The 17951-nt window shown below is 37.3% G+C and overlaps 1 protein-coding gene across 1 annotated transcript in view; it reads left to right on the top strand.

Annotated features, from left to right (window-relative positions):
- The window catches only part of ATP6V1C1 (ATPase H+ transporting V1 subunit C1), a 20579-nt gene extending 2922 nt beyond the window's left edge, over window positions 1-17657 (top strand). The window contains exons 3-14 of the mRNA XM_008630671.2: window positions 2959-3137; window positions 4093-4160; window positions 5267-5352; window positions 6090-6184; window positions 9891-9982; window positions 11067-11165; window positions 12508-12576; window positions 13923-14015; window positions 14104-14197; window positions 14723-14820; window positions 15961-16087; window positions 17003-17657. Of these exons, the coding sequence (XP_008628893.1) occupies window positions 3006-3137; window positions 4093-4160; window positions 5267-5352; window positions 6090-6184; window positions 9891-9982; window positions 11067-11165; window positions 12508-12576; window positions 13923-14015; window positions 14104-14197; window positions 14723-14820; window positions 15961-16087; window positions 17003-17098 (1149 nt within the window). The 5' untranslated portion in view covers window positions 2959-3005 and the 3' untranslated portion in view covers window positions 17099-17657. The remainder of the gene's footprint in view (window positions 1-2958; window positions 3138-4092; window positions 4161-5266; window positions 5353-6089; window positions 6185-9890; window positions 9983-11066; window positions 11166-12507; window positions 12577-13922; window positions 14016-14103; window positions 14198-14722; window positions 14821-15960; window positions 16088-17002) is intronic.
- Window positions 17658-17951: the final 294 nt, after the last annotated feature.

Here is a 17951-nt window from a genome sequence, read left to right as displayed (position 1 = left end):
GGGGCGTGACGGCGGGGCCGGCGGACCCGGAGCGGGCGGCTGCCGGGCTATGGGAACTGGCATCTAATCCCTGTGATCCAGGTCATCGGCTCCGCGGGGAGCGAGGGCAGCGACCCCCGCTCCCGGTGCCAGCCCCAGATCGCCTCCGCACAAGCGTGGGGACTCCCCATGGCGCAATCTGCCCGGCTTCCTCGTTGTGGCCGCTTCTGTTTATGAAACGTGGAGGCCAAGCGCCAGAAGTGATTTCTGAAAGCGAGCTTGAAGAAGTGACACCCTGGGGACTTAGTGCTAAGTCACATTAGTAAACTGAGCTTTACTACTGAGCTAAATAGAAGCAATTGTCCCCTGCCCCTTGCCCTCTTTTTTTTCTGAAAAATGCAATGCCGTAGTTGAGATTTTGTTTTGACATCACTGTATGTTTTTCCAGGTACAGCACTGAAAACAGTTGTTCATAGGTTTTATTTAGATTGTAGTATACTGCATGCAAGGTTTTTTCTTTGGAAATCCATTTTCCTAATAACATAGGGATGAAGTAGTGTACATTATAAAAAAGTGCTGGTCGTAGAGGTACATGATGTGAACAACAGTTACATATTCTTATTGCTTATTCTGGGTTTTATTTTGAACACTTGGTATTTCCTGCTTTATCCTGTGGTTCTTTTCTTTAAATTGCTTGGCTTTCATTTAGTGGGTCTGTATGTATTTTTTGTCTGATCAGCATTTGTATCTGTTTTTCTAACCATTCTGTAGCACTTCTCCTTTCTTCACTTCTTGTTTGGTATTCTCCATTGTTCTGATTTCAAGCTCCCTCATGTAAAACACTTAAAACTCTTCTACCAAGTTTCTTGTTCCCTTGTGTGCATTTGATAATACCTCCATTTTACCTGGAATGGGAAATCATCTTCCTTCCCATGGCTATTAGAAATGGAACAGAGGTTCAGAAAAACCAACCACACAGACAGAAAATGGTGAGGGAGAAAGGGAAGTCCAGTGACTTAATGATTCCTGGGAGCTGCAACTGTTCCACCTGTGCCACTTCTGGAAACTTTATAAATATTCTTTATAGAGTACTGATGTTTGTGGAAAATATGAGAGTGCAATATTCCATGTGTCCTACTGAGTAGGATTCTGGATTTCTGTGTTATGGCTCTTTTGTCTTTTACTTTGATATTTGCGAATTGCTTCTGCCACCACCTAGTTTGTTTATCCAACATTTATTCCACAGCTTTTTCTAGTCCTAGTCTAGTCAAATCCAGACAAAAACAATTTAAAGCTTTAACACTTTGAGTGTGTATGTGAGCTGTAGTGGTGTCTCCCAGAGTAGGTGAAGTTTACTGTAAACTTGGCTGTGCCTTTTATAGGGCCAGAGTTCAGTGAAGTACAGGAAAACCTCTTATGCACCAGGTCTGACATGTATTAAGGAAGGTAATGCATCATAGCAGTCTGAATAAGAGGAAATTTCATTTTGTTCCAAATCATTGATAATTAGTAGAACTCCTGCAGAGACCTGTTATGTGAGATAATCCAGTTGGTGCTGAACAAAGAAGCCCTGTAGCATAGTGATGACTGATGTTGTGGGTCTGGTCTTGTAAATATTCTGATTTCTGGATTACCTGTACCTGCCTTGGCATCACCTGTGTTTGGGTTTGTAGCACCGCTGTGCTGTGCTTGGTGGTGCAGTGTCAGACATCACAGAGTCCATGGTATCAAGGGCCCCAGTGACTGGGTGTCATCATCTCCTGCTGTAAACAGGACCCCTTAAGTCCACGGGGGATGGCTGCTATGCCAGGCTGTGCTTCATGATAATAATTTAACAGCTGGTAAACTTCAGCTTTAGGCTTCCTGAGTGGCTGAGCAAAAGAATCAGCAATCAGGCCTTTTTTTAGCTCACCTGGAATTTCACCACCCTTGATAACTTGCTACCCATAGAATGAATACACAGATGAAGGACCTAGGCATGTTGTTTTGGGCAAAGTTTGCTACCACATACTGGTTCTAACAAACACAACATTTGATTTGTTCTCCCTCAAAAAATTGAGTGCTGTAGTCTATGCTCATGAAATGTAGGTTAGTCTCTACTCATTCAAAGCTGCTACAGAAGACATTGCAGATATCAAAATTTGACATTTAGATTCTGTCAAGGTACTCTTTGATTTCGTTCTTCACTCCCTTATTAAAAACATCCAGTAACTCTCAGTCAGCTGCTTCTGCTTCTTAGTGACAAAAGAACATCTATACTCTTAACTTCCTGAGCTTGACTGCAAAGTAAACCAACATCATTTGTATTTAGTACCCACACTTTCTTGACTAATGCCAGTATGTGTAATATTATTGATAGCAGTGATAACAGAGATATCAAGACTAGAAAGTGTCCTCCTTTTTGTTGAAATTTTTTGCTGCCAGGAGAACCTTCTTTACTTGAAAGAATAAACTAGATTTTATTGCATTTAAATAATTTCCGGCATTTACTTACTTTAAAACACTGTCCTAATCTGAAAGATGTTTGGAAAAGATAAGTCAGAGTTGAAATTAGTTCGGTTTTTCTTATTTTTTCTCTGATGTGCTTAGAAAAAGTTGGTTTTTGTACAGATACTGGAAAATGTATATAGCTGTGAAAATATAATTTGGGTCCTGTTTTATTTGATTTATTTTCAGTTAGATTGTTTGCTTGTTATCTTTCTGTGAAATTACAGTTGAAAGGTGCTAATGTTGCAAACTCAGCCCACTTTAACATACAGGATGGGCAGTTTAAAAAGATTTTCCAGCTGTGTAAGTGTGACTTGGAAGATAGGAAAAAATGAATTTGAAACCACATGATACTCCTGGTAAAATCTCTTGCAGTGACTGGAACTTCACTTTAGTATAATGTGGAATGAGGTGTTTTTCTTCAGGCAAAGCTTTGACTGCTGTACTAATGGCAGATGTTTTTTCTTCCTTCCGTTGCTTCCCTTCTGCTAGCATCTTGCATCTTCAGAATCAACAAACATCAAGATAAAGGCACAAAAATGACTGAGTTTTGGCTGATTTCTGCTCCTGGGGAAAAAACCTGTCAACAGACATGGGAGAAGCTACATGCAGCAACTACAAAACATAACAATCTTTCTACTAATTCAAAGTTCAATATTCCGGACTTGAAGGTATGTAAACCCCATGTCATGTCCTAAGAAGTGTGTTTGTTTTGCATCATCTTTGTTTCTCTAGATTAAAACTTGCAGACATTTTAGAGAGAACAGCTGACTTCTCTTGATGTTTATGTGTGGATCTAAGAAATAATTCAGACAACAGTTACCTTTTTTCCTGAACTTCTGAGTTAGTTGTTCACTCTGTAAGTTTTCAAGATTCAGCAACCTGGGTTCTTTCAGCTACTAAAGCAGTTTTTCCAAGGATGGTAGTCTTGATCTCATAGTGGTAGCAGTTACTTGGAGAAGAAAAATGCGAACTTGTGATCTGATTATTGAGAGTTTCCTTTGACTGTTTTGTTTCGCCTTTTTAAAAAATTATTTAAATGAAGTTTTTTTTCTTCTGAATTGTCTGCTCCTTTTCTGTCTGAGGTACAGTGAAAAGGCTCAAATTAAAATGCAGGTGTTGATCAGACAGCTGCTCTGCTGGATATTCTATTACCCAAGATGCAAAAAGTCCAGACTCTTGTTGGTCTGATTGCTGCAGTACTCTTGTATCATCAAAGTTTTCAATGTCCAGATTGCCTCAAGTGCTGAGATTCCTGATCACTGAAATTTCACATTTCATCTAAAGTAGTAAACTAAATGCTGAAACAACTGCCTTGTGAAAAATGCAGCCAATTCATAGTATAGACATTGTTTTAACATGTTTTGGATGGCTGGATTGCAGAACTGAAACTGAGCACCAAACTAGTGAGTTAGATCTGATCCTGTGGTGCTTTGAGGGGGGGTGTCTTTAACAAATGAAACACAGTGTGACTTTGGTAAATCAAGATGTCTGAGATCTTAGAGTCCAGCATTTTATGTAGTTCTGCAGAGCTATGTGTTGGGGAGATGTAGCTTTTACTGTTAGTTGGTTTTATCTTTCTATGTTTATATACATCTGCTTATGCATTTCGATCTTTGCTTCTAGGTTGGCACACTGGATGTTTTGGTTGGTTTGTCAGATGAGCTGGCTAAACTGGATGCGTTTGTGGAGAGGTAACAGTTTATTTTTACTAGGGTGCAAAGTACTAGAATAATGATGTGATGGTTTGCTGAGTCCTAATAATGCACAGGTTATTTTCACCATTTTTTGTATCATGGTGATCCTCTGGAGGCAGTCAGCAAGCTAAGATTTAAGAATGCCAAGATGCTGGTTTTCACAGTATCTGTTCTTGAAAAAAGAAAAACAATCTGAACTTCTTATGGAATAGTGGGACATTATGCATTGAGGAAGGATGGTTCTCCCTGTAGTAGTGCTGTGTGCTGCTGGGTCCTGGAGAATTGTTAACAATTGAGCCTGACAGCTGCAGGAAGTAGTGATGAAATGAAGTAAAAGCTTGTTCTTTTAGCAGGAGTACTGTTTATGCACTTTGAAAAAGTAACCGTGTAATTTCCTAATCCATAGAAGTGCTTAAACAGTATTAATATTAAAATGCAAAACCTATTAATTTTGAAGAAACTAATGGCCTTTTGAGAGTGATTTTGAGCAAAAGTAGCAAAATTTCGCATAACCAGAATTTACGGACCCATCTTCTGTTTCAAGGAGAGAAATCTTAAGTAGATGCTTTTAAATAGAAAAGGAAACTATTTGGCCTGGCATGTTTGAATAGTATTATACGTGTCTTTTCTAGTTAGGAAGGCAGGTCTTGAGTGTCAGATTGCATTGTCAGGGTTGCCTTGTGTTTGGTTTGGATTACTGATGATTTCTACCTCACTAGGTATTTCTAGAAAGGAGTTAGAATTTTGGAAGTAGAACAGACTTCAAAAAAAGTTTTGCCATATATAGTGACATTATGCTTGAACTCAACACCAATATGAGGGACCTAGCCTCACCTTGTTGAGAACTGATGACTAGCAACACTAGAGAAGATTTTAAATAAAGTTGTGGAATACTTTTGAGAAGTTGGTCTCCTTCAGATACCGAGCCCAGCTTGTGCTCTCAGAAAGCTTGAATGTAGAGCAATCATCATCCTTGTTCGATCCAGTCACTTTTTATCCAGTCTCAGGCAATTTAATATCAGTTTTATGAATGGTATTTCTCAAATAGCAGGTTTGGGGTTTTGGGGTTTTTTAAAAATATATTTTTATCTTTCATTTTTCAGTGTTGTAAAGAAGGTGGCCCAGTATATGGCTGATGTTCTAGAAGACAGTAAAGATAAAGTTCAGGAGAATCTTCTGGCTAATGGAGGTAAAGTGTTAACCATGATATCCTAATGTCTCCTAAGACTGTAGAAAGGAAGGTAATGATCCTGAAACTTACTGAGGTACAAGGAAGCCAAGTGCAAGGGGCTACACCCGGGTCAGGGCAACCCTCAGTGTCAATGCAGGTGGGGGATGAAAGGATTGAGAGCAGCCCTGCTGAGAAGGACTTGGGGGTGCCAGTGTGCACCTTATTTTAGTAAAGAGCTGCACTTACTTATTTAGTAAAAAGCTGCACTTTTCTCTGAATCAATATTTTATTTTCAAAGCCATTTAATAGAATTTAACACAGCTTGTATTGGTGCAAGAGAGGCTAATGTAAGTGGATAAGGGCTTGGAGTAGTGTCTTTCATAGATAGCTTTACAAAACTGTCACTTCTGGTGAGCCACGTGGTCATTGCTGCCTTTTTTGCCATCATAACCGTCCCTTCTCCCCCCCATTTTTCACACAGAGCAAGAAATAGTTGCTCTTATCTGTAGTTCTCCAGCCATCCTTGACTTGGTAGTAAATATCATTTAGGGTCTACAGAGGTGGATAAACCAATATCTGAAGGCAGAGTCATGGATAACTTAGCACTTGTTTATTTTCAAATTTCTTAAGCAATAGGCTCCACACATTGGAAGGTCCAGTCTGTTACGGTTCTCTTCTGTTACATCAGTTCTACATAGAATATAATACAGTAGTCTTTTTATTGTCTGTCTTAACAAAGTTCTTCAAAATTTTAGTTGACTTGGTCACCTATATAACAAGGTTCCAGTGGGATATGGCCAAATACCCAATCAAGCAATCCTTGAAGAATATTTCAGAAATTATTGCAAAGGTAAGGTAATTTGTTTTATAAAACTTCCCTATTTGAACTTGAGATATTTGTGCACAAAACTTGTTCTCAAAGCTATTTGTCTGTTTTAGTCAGCTAACAATCGTAGTGAACTTTGTAGCAGTTAGTAACCAAAGAAGTACATTAGGATGTGGATAGGATTTGGAGAGTGCTCCCTGTAGGCCATCATGCTGTGCTGATTTTTGTTTCCTAGGATCACTGAGTTAACAAATAAATAGCCAGCAAACAATGTTTACATTTAAGTTGTGCTGTACTAGCATATTGTTTGTCTGATGTTCTCAAACCTTGTGGGCTGTTAACAGTGAACCAGGGAACTTATTTACGTTCTGAAAGCCATGACGCTCAGTTGTGAGGGGAGAAATAAGCCTTCATTGTTAGATGTAAAGAAAGTCATTTGAGAGCTGTCATGCATTTCCTCATCTTTACTTTGGCAAAGTGTTTCATACATGGAGGATTTCATTTGCTTTGTACTTGCTTGTGAGCCTAGACAGGATCCTCAGCAATGACTGATTCAGACAGTGAGAGAGTTCTCTGTAAGCAACCCTTGCTTTAAGATCTTCCCAGCCTCTTCAGGTTTTTTTTTTCCCTTCCCTATTTTCTATAATCTGCAGTCTGGCTCTTGGAACTGCCTGTGTCACTAACTGGAAATACATAACTTGGAAAAAAGAAGCAGCTGTTCTGGGTACTTACAGGGATAGTTTTTGGTGATGGATATGTAGGGACTGTAATGGGGTTGGGATGGGGGTAAGTGCTGGCAGACTTGTGTTTTGCTATAACTGCAGATTCCTGAAACTATTACATTAATTTTTTTGCAGATATTACAAAATCTTAATATATGCTACAAGGCTGACTGAGAAGGCAATTAGTACTTTCATTTTTAATATTTTCTTTGGGACTATCACTGTATCTTGAATTTATTTCACAAATTACATTTAATAAGTATTCCTGGAAAACATCTGCAGTGTGGCCTTTTGTTGAAGGATCACTGGCTGTCTTACTCCTCTGAAGATTTGCACATTAAAAATATCTCACAGATATAAAATAATATCTGACACTAGTACATAATAGTTGCTTCTTCAGAAGAAGGTATCCAAGTGAAGCACTGAACTTTTTACAGCTGTTGTAGTATAGCACTTGTTTTTGCAATAATTAAATCTGTTGAAAAAGAAACAAAGGACATGAAGAGATATGCCCTTCATTGAAAATTATCAAGGATTTAGTGTATGTTATTCTATGTCCTGAAGTTTGCTAGATAAATAATCTGCTTCAACAAAGTTGTACTCTAGAATCTGAACTTAACTGTCTTATATTCCTTATCTACTTCAGGGTCCTCACTGAACTATTGGGTTGGATAGTAAATGCAGAGAAACAGGTCTGCTGGAGTTCAGCCTGAGACATCCTGTTGAGGGTTTCCGTTTCTCTTCATGTTTAGCTGTGCTTGTATTCTATAGGGACAGCTTCAGGACACCTGTGTCATAAATCTGATTTCAAATAGTTTATAAAATATTTTCAACTGTGAGCCATAGATGTGTGTCCCTAAAGTAGGGAAGAGAAGGAAGATGACTGAAGATGCTTTATGTTCTTATAGAAAGTACCCCTAGGAGATCATATCACCGGACTTGAAGCAGTTTTGTCCCAAGGCAGAAAGAGTCCTGACGAAGATAAAATCTTCATGTTAATCACATGCCAAAGTGAAGATATAGGAAAATTGATAGAGCTACATTCATTAAAATCTGTGAAGCCTTTTGACATGTTGATGTTAAATAATTTGGAAAGCTTGTCAAATCATGAATTACTACTTTTCCTGTATGGTTTTATATCATCTTTCCTCACTCAGGCAGCAGATTGTGATGTCTGTCAAAATGAGTAATGGCAATTGCAGTGGGGAGTTTGTCAGCTGAGAAGAAATTACAGCAGTGTTAGAAACATTTAAAATGAAATGAAATCTGCTGAAACTATCCATCAAGTTTTTTCAGCTTTTAACTTTCAGGAGTTCTGTGAACCCCAGTGTCAATATAGAAGACTTTGGAGTTGGCATCTGTGCTATATGAGCGCTGTCACTTAATCAAGTCATTCTTCGAATTTGAAATTAGTCATCAGACTTACGCAAGGAGACAACTTCAATATTTTTACTGCCCTAGTCCAACCTTTTCAGCAAGCCAGGCATCCACTGAAGTACAACAGCTCAGTTGTATGGCTACAAGAAGACACTCGTGTATTGCCAATGACTGCATAAGTGGTTTAAATATCTGGGATTGCTTTGTGTAGAAATAGGCTCACTAGGTTAGATTGGCACTTTCTTTAGCAATACTGTGAGTCTGCCTCCTTTTGCAATGACCTTTGTGAGTTACTCACCAATTCAACTCCCAAAAGGAAGTTTGTTTTGTTGCTTCATTTGGTAATTTTACAAAAATTTATTTTCAAGAACTCCATTGTAACATTGGAGTTTGTGGTTCTGTATTCTCTAACATTCAACAGGAAGCAAAGCTGGTGGTTTTGAACAGTAAACTTTAGTCAGTGTAGCAGTAACAGGTTTTGGTCTAAGCAGTCATCTTTCAAAAGACTACTGACTCTACAAATGAGAGCAGTTAGAGTATTGTCAATTAGGAAATGGTGAATGGGACTGGTTTGTAAAGGCAGTGTTTGGTATCAATGGTGTTTGGGTTTTGTCATTAAGTAATGCATAGTTAGACTGTTATTGAAAGTGTTGATCCTTGGAAAAGACAGAGGGAAAGGTTGTCAGTCTGAGAAAAAGCTGAAATGCACAAAGGTACTAGCTTAATATCTTCTGATTAGTTTTCCCCTTAATGCTGTCTTCTAGATGTAAAAAGAAAGGTGTTAGTGTTACTTTTTGTAGTATAAAAAAGTTTTCATGAAAGTATATGCCTTGGGTGACACCTGCTGAAATGTTCTGCATGCTTTGCTAAAGGTTATATCAGTCCAAGGATTTAAATAGCCTTAAGTACTCCTCTGTTTAATTTTGCCATTTTCAGAGTATTTTGTCTAAAGCATTGCTGTATCTGTAAAGGTGCAAGCTGTTAATGTGTTGCCACACAAAACAAACAGAATGTTCAGGCGTTTGGTGACTTCCTGCTAGTCAAGCCAATTTAGGTGTTACCATAAACAAGGTCTCTAATTAAGTGACCTTGCTTTTAAGAGAGATTTATTTTGTGGAAACAAAATCATATCTGGATCTCCAAGCTGAAGTGTTTTATGGAAACAAAATGTTTTGTCAGTGGTCTAAGTTAAAATAAAGGGAGAGTTCCTTTACTGTGTTAAGCAACTTGTCCTTGGAAACTTTTATGTGCTTGTACCTCCATACTACAGTGAGGAGGCAGTGAAGGAGGCAGTGGGCAGCATTTTAAAGCCAGACCAACACTGTGCCACGTTCTTTCAGTTACCCAGCTATTACTGAGTGCACTGATTTTAAAACACTTCCTTGTAAAGGGTACACACCAATATGAGTACAGTTGGCTGTTTAAGATGTACTAAAGCGCTTCATTTGTTTTGTATTCTTCCACTTACTGCCAAGTTATCTAGCTGGGAATGAATCATTTTTAGTAATCATGCTAATTAAGCCATCCTTCTCAAATCCATCCTCCGAGATTTACTTGAGCAGCAATGGCAAGGTGAACATAAGTTCTATTCTAGTTCTTTAGACACTGTCCCTTTTCTTTTCATTTTTAAGGGAGTAAACCAGATTGACAATGATCTAAAAGCAAGAGCCTCGGCATACAATAATCTGAAAGGGAATCTTCAGAATTTGGAAAGAAAGAATGCGTGAGTTGTATTGGTTTTTTGCTAATGTAGCACGGGAATGTTATGTAAGCACAGAAACTTAATAAAATGTGAAGTGATACAGGCTCTAAGCTTAATGTATTTTTGAGGTATTTATCAATCTTGAAGAGCAGGTGTCATAAAAGAACCTTTATTACCAGCTGGCTGGTTGGTGTTAACTGACTTGTGACTGAAAAGCAATTAAGAAATCACAAAAGCATGTACAAATAGCATAAATTGCTGGAATGTTTGAGAGGAGCTTGCTGTTAGTGGTGTGTAACACTGCTGCTTATGTGTCTTGTCTAAACAAGAAAGTCTTTCCTTCACTCCAACTTAACTGGTTTTCTTCCCTCAGAATTTACCAGCAGAGACAGCTGTTGTGTACACGCAGATAATAAATTAAACAAGGACTGCGTGTTGTCTTATCACGTACATGTGATGATCATCTGAAGTAGAGTTGCGGTACAGTAGTTCTTGTGTGCAAATATGGTTGATTAATTTGCCTGAACCCTGCCATTACAGTGAATGGCACAAGCCTGAAGGCTGATTCAGGACCATGGGTCATGCCAATGACAGTATGTGACAAGCTGTTTTTAGGAGTGAGCCATAAATTCTGGGCTAAGCCATGGCAGTTTGTCAGATGAACACCATTAAATCTATGTACATTCTTGGTCTTTTATGACTAGGAGGAAATACACTGCTTTAAGTTTTTATTGATGTTCTGTATATAGATCTGTTCTAGGTTAGTTATAACTCTGAGGCTCCATGTACTAGAATCCACAGTTAATAGTTTTAATGGTTCTTGTGGTTTTAAATAACTTCTAAAAAGAAAAGTTGGCCACTTAAGCATGTGACGTATTTGGAATATGGAAATGACGCAGAGCAGTGGAGCTACTGATAAAAATTTCAGTGACTTTGGACAGTGAGATATAAAATGCATGTAAGGACATTTTGTTTGCTCTGCTAATAGCAATTGTGTAGGTAAAATGTCTTTTTGAGAATGCTGTATTATCAAGCACTGGAAACTTACCAGACAAATTAAATTTTTAAACATGTAATTGTTCTGGCTGTCTTTGTTTCTCTGCAGGGGAAGCTTGCTAACCAGAAGCCTTGCTGATATTGTAAAGAAAGAGGACTTTGTACTTGATTCAGAATATTTGGTCACATTATTAGTGATTGTACCAAAGTAAGTTTATTTATCCTACGAGCAGAATACAGTAAGAAATATAAATCGAATAATAGATCTCACAACCTTATAATACTGTAAGAATGACATCTGAATTTACTTGGGGCTTTCCTGGATGAGCAAGTAGAACTGTTAAGATGCTCAGTAGAGACAAGTGAGCCTCTGAGCCTGAGTTCCTTTGTTCACAGGAACTCATAATAAGGACTGCTGAGTGCTCATGAATTTCTTGAAGAAACTGGATATTAGATTTATGTCTGTTATCCAGTGTTTGCTATGACTAGCCATGTTCCAGATGGTATCCTTATGGAAATGAGTGCTGAGTACATGACTTGTTTTACATTAGAAGGCTTAATCATTAAATTATCCTGGTTAGGACTATGCCAACTTTCACCACTTAGTGAGTGAACTCTTTGCTGCTTTGCTCTGCACATTTTTAGATTGCCTGAATACTGATTTTTTTTTCTTTTTTTACTTACCTAAGTCTCTACCATTGGAACTCTGCTTATGTCATGTCAAAGGCTTTCTGGGTAACAGGCTGTTTTTATTTGAAATATTTAAACAACAGAAACCCCATCTTTTCCCCTGGCCAAGGAAAGTGGTGATACAGATGCCCTAAAAACCCTTGTAAAATGAGAAGATGGCCCTTAGACTCTCTTTTTGGGGCTGCGAGCAAAGAGAGCTTTTAACTCACAAAAAGCCCACTGGCTCTCTTTACCCCAGGAACCATTAGAGTCTGCCACATGTCAAACTGTGGTGAAGGAAACACAGTTTTGCAGTGTCTTTAGCAGAAAGCAGGTGGTTAGTGTATCTCAGCTGTTATTTTTCTTTTCCTTTGTTGTTTTTGCTGTTGAAAGGATAGAACCTCTTCACAACCAACTACAGAAAGGCAGGGCTTCCAAAATTCCCAGTCCTTCAGGCAAGTGCAGGACTCTAGGGAACCTGTTTATAATTGTGGACAAAGTACTCCTATTAGTAACTCAAAAGAGCAGAATTATGTATGAAGTATGAGGAGTTTCTGGTGAACCTTGACAGTTAATTCCATTTGGTCCATCTGTACTTAATGATGAATGATTTAGTTTCATAGTTCTTTGATTTAAAAATGTTGCACTTGTAAACTGACAGGAAGACTGAAAATATGTTACTTTTGCTATTGCTATAGTTTATTTGTCAATAATTATAAAAACAGCATGAGGAGAACTGAGCACTTCTTGAGCCTTGAGTATTTCTGACAACCTACACCTGAGTTGGAAGATGTGATAATTAAATATTTTTACCTTTAAAAAAAAATCTTGATCCATTAATTTCAGATTAAAAGTCTAACCATAACCTGTGTATTCTCTAGGTTAAATTATAATGATTGGGTTAAGCAGTATGAAACACTAGCAGAGATGGTTGTACCACGTTCGAGCAAGTAAGTTGTTAAATGCTAAATCTCATATTTACATGTGCTGTGGTTTAGGAGTGTTCTTTATCTAGAGTGACTTTGAATTTTAAAGATCGGTCAAAAACTTGTCAAAATGTCTAGCTTTATAGCTTTATCTGATCAAATCTAATCAGATAATTGAGGAAAGATTCAAATTAACTCTAGGGTTAACAAAGCTATCGAACTTAAATTATGTGAGAAGAGTAAGAGAATTGAAAAATTAATCTAATTCTAGTCAGGTATATTCACCTCCAAGATGGGGCATGGTGGAGATCAGCAGCAAATACTGGCTGCTGGCCTGTAAGCTTTAGGTCTGTATTCAGAGGACTTGAAACAAGTTGTATGTACTCTTTGAAAACTTCTGAAGAATGGAGAACTGGAAGAGTAAATAGTTTTGTTGTGTGCAAAGAAAGATAGCTTGTCTCTTTGGGTTCCTGGTATCAAGCTGCTGCTAGGTGCTGTGATGGGCAAGACTAAGAGCTTTAAACCACTTTAGCAATCTTGTAACCACATTGAAGGTAAAGTCCACATGTAGCACAAAGCGTTGGTTTGTGGTTAATTTTAACTGACAGACTGAGGTTTTGATCAGGCCAATCTGATATTGCCAGTTCTGTGCCAGTTAAAAAACCTGAACTTGCTCTGGATAGCTTCATATTTGAGTTGCATCAGCTTGAGCCTAGAGGAAGATCTGCTAATGGTTCTTATTTAATTACTGGGAAACCATGACCTAGGGCTAGCTTAAGGAAAAGTGAGTTGTTAAACTGTTGGATAGTGCTTGTGCTGAAGACAGTATGACATTGAGGAACAGTCTTAATCTGTTCAAGCTTTTTTTCTTAAGGTAAAGCCTCAAAATAATCAATATTGTTTTTAACTATAAAATAGTAAATCTAGGGGTCATCTTTACAGCCTAAGAAACATTTTCTTTTCCCAACCTGAATATTTTTAATTTCTGTACTTTTCTATTTTAAATCCATTTCATTTTTCTTTAAAGCACACATTTCTAATGAATTTGCAGTCCCAACTTTGCAGTACTAAACCAGCTTCAGCTCCTTTTTTTGTTAAATAATTTTTAATTTGAACAAATATCATATGAAGAGTTTTTGAGTGATGAAGTATCTGAATGTGAACTGTAAGATGCCATCATTTATGAAGGGAGTAATTAAGAGCAGTCAGTTACATTCTGTATGAGGTGCTTAATTTGGGAACTAAATCCTGTATAGTTATCTACATTTATGTCCTTGCCTTGTAGCAATAAAGTACAACTTGTGGTACTGTGTGACTGATCTGTGCTGACTTGAACCTTATTAATTCTGACATGTTTTCTTTCTGTGTAGTGTACTCTTTGAGGACCAAGACAGTTACCTTTGTAATGTCACCTTGTTCAGGAAGGCAGTGGATGACTTCAAGCACAAAGCCAGAGAATATAAGTAAGGTTTATTTTGTGTGCGTTCTGTCTTTCATGCTTTGAAGGATCTCTAGATAGGCACTTTTGATTTTTTTCACTTCCAAATGCAGATTTATGGTCCGTGACTTCCAGTACAATGAAGAAGAGATGAAAGCTGATAAAGAAGAAATGAATAGATTGTCAACTGACAAGAAAAAACAGTTTGTAAGTCTTAATAAACTGGTCATTATAGAAGTGTGAGACATCTAAGACTTGTTATTGCTACATAAAAATTTCATGAAGCTGTGATTCCAAGAAAGCATTGTAAGGATGACGTGATGTAGCCAGCCTCCCACCCAGCTAATCTGCTCTGTGATAATTGAATTTCCTGTAGCACAAGTGCTCCTCACTGCATTGAACCAAGGGCTGGTATTGCAGCTGGTAATGTTTGAAGTTTGAAAATGGACAAGTGTTTGAATTACATAATCAGATACTACTAAAATGATCTTTAATATAGTTAGGTCATGGCAACTGGGATGGGGAACTGAAGAGACAATGGGAAGTCTCATTAAATTTCTCTTTACTTAGTATCAAAACACTCTTGAGTCATTATGTCCATAGTGAACTGTCTTTAATATGTCTTTATTATCATGGTACAGATATTGAGTAGATGCTCAAACATGCATAATGGGCTGAGTCTTTTTCTGATGTTTGAATAGCCTAATTATTTTTTTCTCTTCTCTTTCACAGGGGCCTCTGGTTCGGTGGCTGAAAGTTAATTTCAGTGAAGCTTTCATTGCGTGGATTCATGTGAAAGCATTACGTGTTTTTGTTGAATCTGTTTTAAGGTAATGAGGCAGATTTGAATAGTGATTTTCTTCCTGGATGTGGTAAGAATTTACATCTAGCTTGGGTTTACCAAACTGAGGCATGTGAGTGCTGCTCTTCTGGCAAGGAGGAAGAAAAAAGTAGGGCTGTAAGACTAGCTGGTGGCAATAGCTCTTGTTGCCAGTTGTAAAATATTTGAGGTAGATAATTGTGTCTCTTCCCCTTGCATAATCTTTTCACTAGTGCTTTAGGAGTTATAGATACTCTGTAAGTAGCAGGAAGACATACTTGCTGATTTTTAGCTTACTTTATGAGCTGCTTGTAACAAGAACTAACTAGATCTTCTATTTAAATTGGAAACCTGAATAGTTCAGAATAAAAAGTACTTGGGCTTTCAGTAACATAGTTTGGCATCATGAAATGTATGCTTTTTCTTCAAGACATGCCTTTCTAAGATTTTTGTAGTCTAAACTTTTCAGTATTAAACCACTCAATATTCTAACTAGAAAATTTCTCTGCTTTTTTCCTTCATACCTATCCACGAGTGTAGTTACTAGTCAAGAACACCTGTAATTGTTCTGCAGAGGAAGGACCTTTATTTTTTATAGTTGAAGATGTTCTTGCTGTGGTCAGCAAAGGGAAAGGTGTTTTTAGCCTTTTTGATAAGTTGTCATACAGGAGAAAAACAGAGGAGAAAAATCACGTTAACTTGCATTCATGCTGCTGTGGGCTTATTGTGAAGACAAAACTTGAGTAAAGAAGAAAGCTGAACTTGATTGGAATGTTGGCAGCTGTTTCCACACTCCTAGAAAGGAGGATTAAGTAGAGACTACATTGTCCACCACGTGTCGTAAGCAAAGTAAACTAATGGGGTGTTCAAAATTTAGTCTGAGAGTTTAGGTAGCATTGAGAATTATGCTAAATACTCAAGGATTTAAAATTATTTTACAAATATTTAGGCTTCTGTTTTGTTATTTTAAACTTGAATTTCTACTTTTTGATGCCTTATGAATTGTGGACACAGAATGGTTTTGCAAAAGTGGAAATGAGCAGAATTTCCTCTTCAGCAATAGGATTCTTTCTCAGAATAAAATTCTGCTTTGAATTATGAAAGAAGGGTTATTTCAGCATTTCCATGGTTTTCTACTTGACTTCCTCAGGTACGGTTTGCCAGTTAACTTCCAGGCAATGCTGCTTCAGCCTAATAAGAAAACAATGAAGAAACTGAGGGAGGTTCTGTATGACTTATACAAACATCTTGACAGCAGTGCAGCAGCTATCATTGATGTAAGTATTTTTTAACTGCTACTGGTATGTTTTAACAAAGCAAAAAGTCTATTGGCATCATTCAAAAGCTGTACGCCTCCATATTCTTCATTTTCTCACAGTACAGAGAATTTTGTCTCCTTAAAAAAATGCTGCTTCTATTTTACACTTTTGCAAGGCAGATGGTTTAAAGTTGCAATCAATACATTTGAAGAGCTGTCTGGTTTAAAAGTCACATGTGATTTCTTCTTACTGCATTCTTTCCTACTACCTACGGGAAGATAGAGACTGCAAGTTAGCATAGTAGCCCTCTGCTGAAGAAGGCTGAATCATTGTCAAGATGGAATCAGCCTTTCCATCTGTAGAGGTCTTATTTTCATGTTTAAAACTGGTTTGTTGGGAGGCTTATTCTACTAATTTGCTTTGTATTGAAAAGCATTGATTTTCACGGTTAAAGGTTAACTAAAGATACCATGAGTTTAGTTGAATTTAAAAAGATTCTTAACATTATATGGAATGTAATGTATTTCCGGGCCTTTTTGTGGAAAGAGGATGTGAGAAAATTCAGGTGAAAGTTAAAGATGCTGAACTTCATGTAACTTCCTGGATCTTTCAGCACCCTATAACATTCTTATCAGTGACTGACAGTGTTGAGATGTAGTAGTGATGATGTGTTTACTATAGCAATGGATGTGAATTATTGATACAGAACTACTTAGATTTTGAAAAAGCACTTTGCACTTACTTGTGAAAAATACTGCTAGTCATTTGTCAAAGTTCTAACTTTATCTGTTATTTAAACAGTCACTTGAACGTGAAAGTTTAAGCTTGAAGTCTTACCTGGCCTATTTGCTTCTAAAACATATGAATATTTCATTTACTTAATAGGAGTCTGAATTGTAAGAGTATAACTGGTTTCAAAACTTTTATTTGCAGGCAACTATGGATATTCCAGGTTTAAACCTCAGCCAACAGGAGTACTACCCATATGTGTACTACAAGATCGATTGTAATTTGCTGGAATTCAAGTAAAAGTTCCCTAACATGACAATCTTCTCAGTGTTGGTGTAAACATAACAGAAGTGAGGTTGAAGTAACAGTAATACTTTTAACATTCTACTAATCATATGCTTGCTTCTTATGTTAGGTGAATTGAACACACTGTGGTCCATCTCTAGGCATTTTCTTTTTAAAGAACAGTGTAGGTAACCAGCTTTTAATCGACTATGTCTGTAAATGTATATTGAGAGAATTGAAGTATTTATAAACAGAGTGATTTATTTAAGGAAAAGCTTATCCCTCTTTCATATGGTGGTCTGTGTTAATTCCATTTACCGTTGTTTATAAAAAAACTTGTTTACAGAAGACTAGTGTAAATGTTCATGGCCATTTTGTTCATTTGATTTAGTAGATACAACTGTGTTAACGTTGTTGAACTGTGATGTAAAGTATGTAAAATTGGTATGAAATCGTGCTTTCTGAATGGTTTAAAATTACAATTGATGCACTGTAAACACAGGGAAAATAAACATACCTGTGCAAATGTGTCACTTTCTTGTACCACATAAAATTGCAGATACTTGTGTCTAAACTGAAGCAGTGTGTTAAGTCTTTAACGGTGGTGCATCCTGCATGCACTGGTACAGAAATGCAATTGGCTTCAGCACAAGTACTTTTAAGAGATGCAGGAATTAATTTTACTTTGTGCAGAAATGCTCAAGTATGTTTTTTGACCACCACATGTATGTATGAATGTTTTTCATGTTTATATCTTTGTGACTCTAAAGAAAAGATGTGAGACAATTATTGGGAAGGTGGTGGCAAGCTGGGATGCTAACAAGCTAGGTTGAGCTGGGATTTTTTGATAATTCTTTCTTCTTTTCAA

The sequence above is a fragment of the Corvus brachyrhynchos genome, unplaced genomic scaffold (assembly GCF_000691975.1).
Source record: "Corvus brachyrhynchos isolate BGI_N302 unplaced genomic scaffold, ASM69197v1 scaffold302, whole genome shotgun sequence".
NCBI classification, from domain to species: Eukaryota; Metazoa; Chordata; class Aves; order Passeriformes; family Corvidae; genus Corvus; species Corvus brachyrhynchos.
The sequence above is the reverse complement of the archived record's forward strand: the minus strand, read 5'-3'. Positions and strand labels throughout refer to the sequence as shown.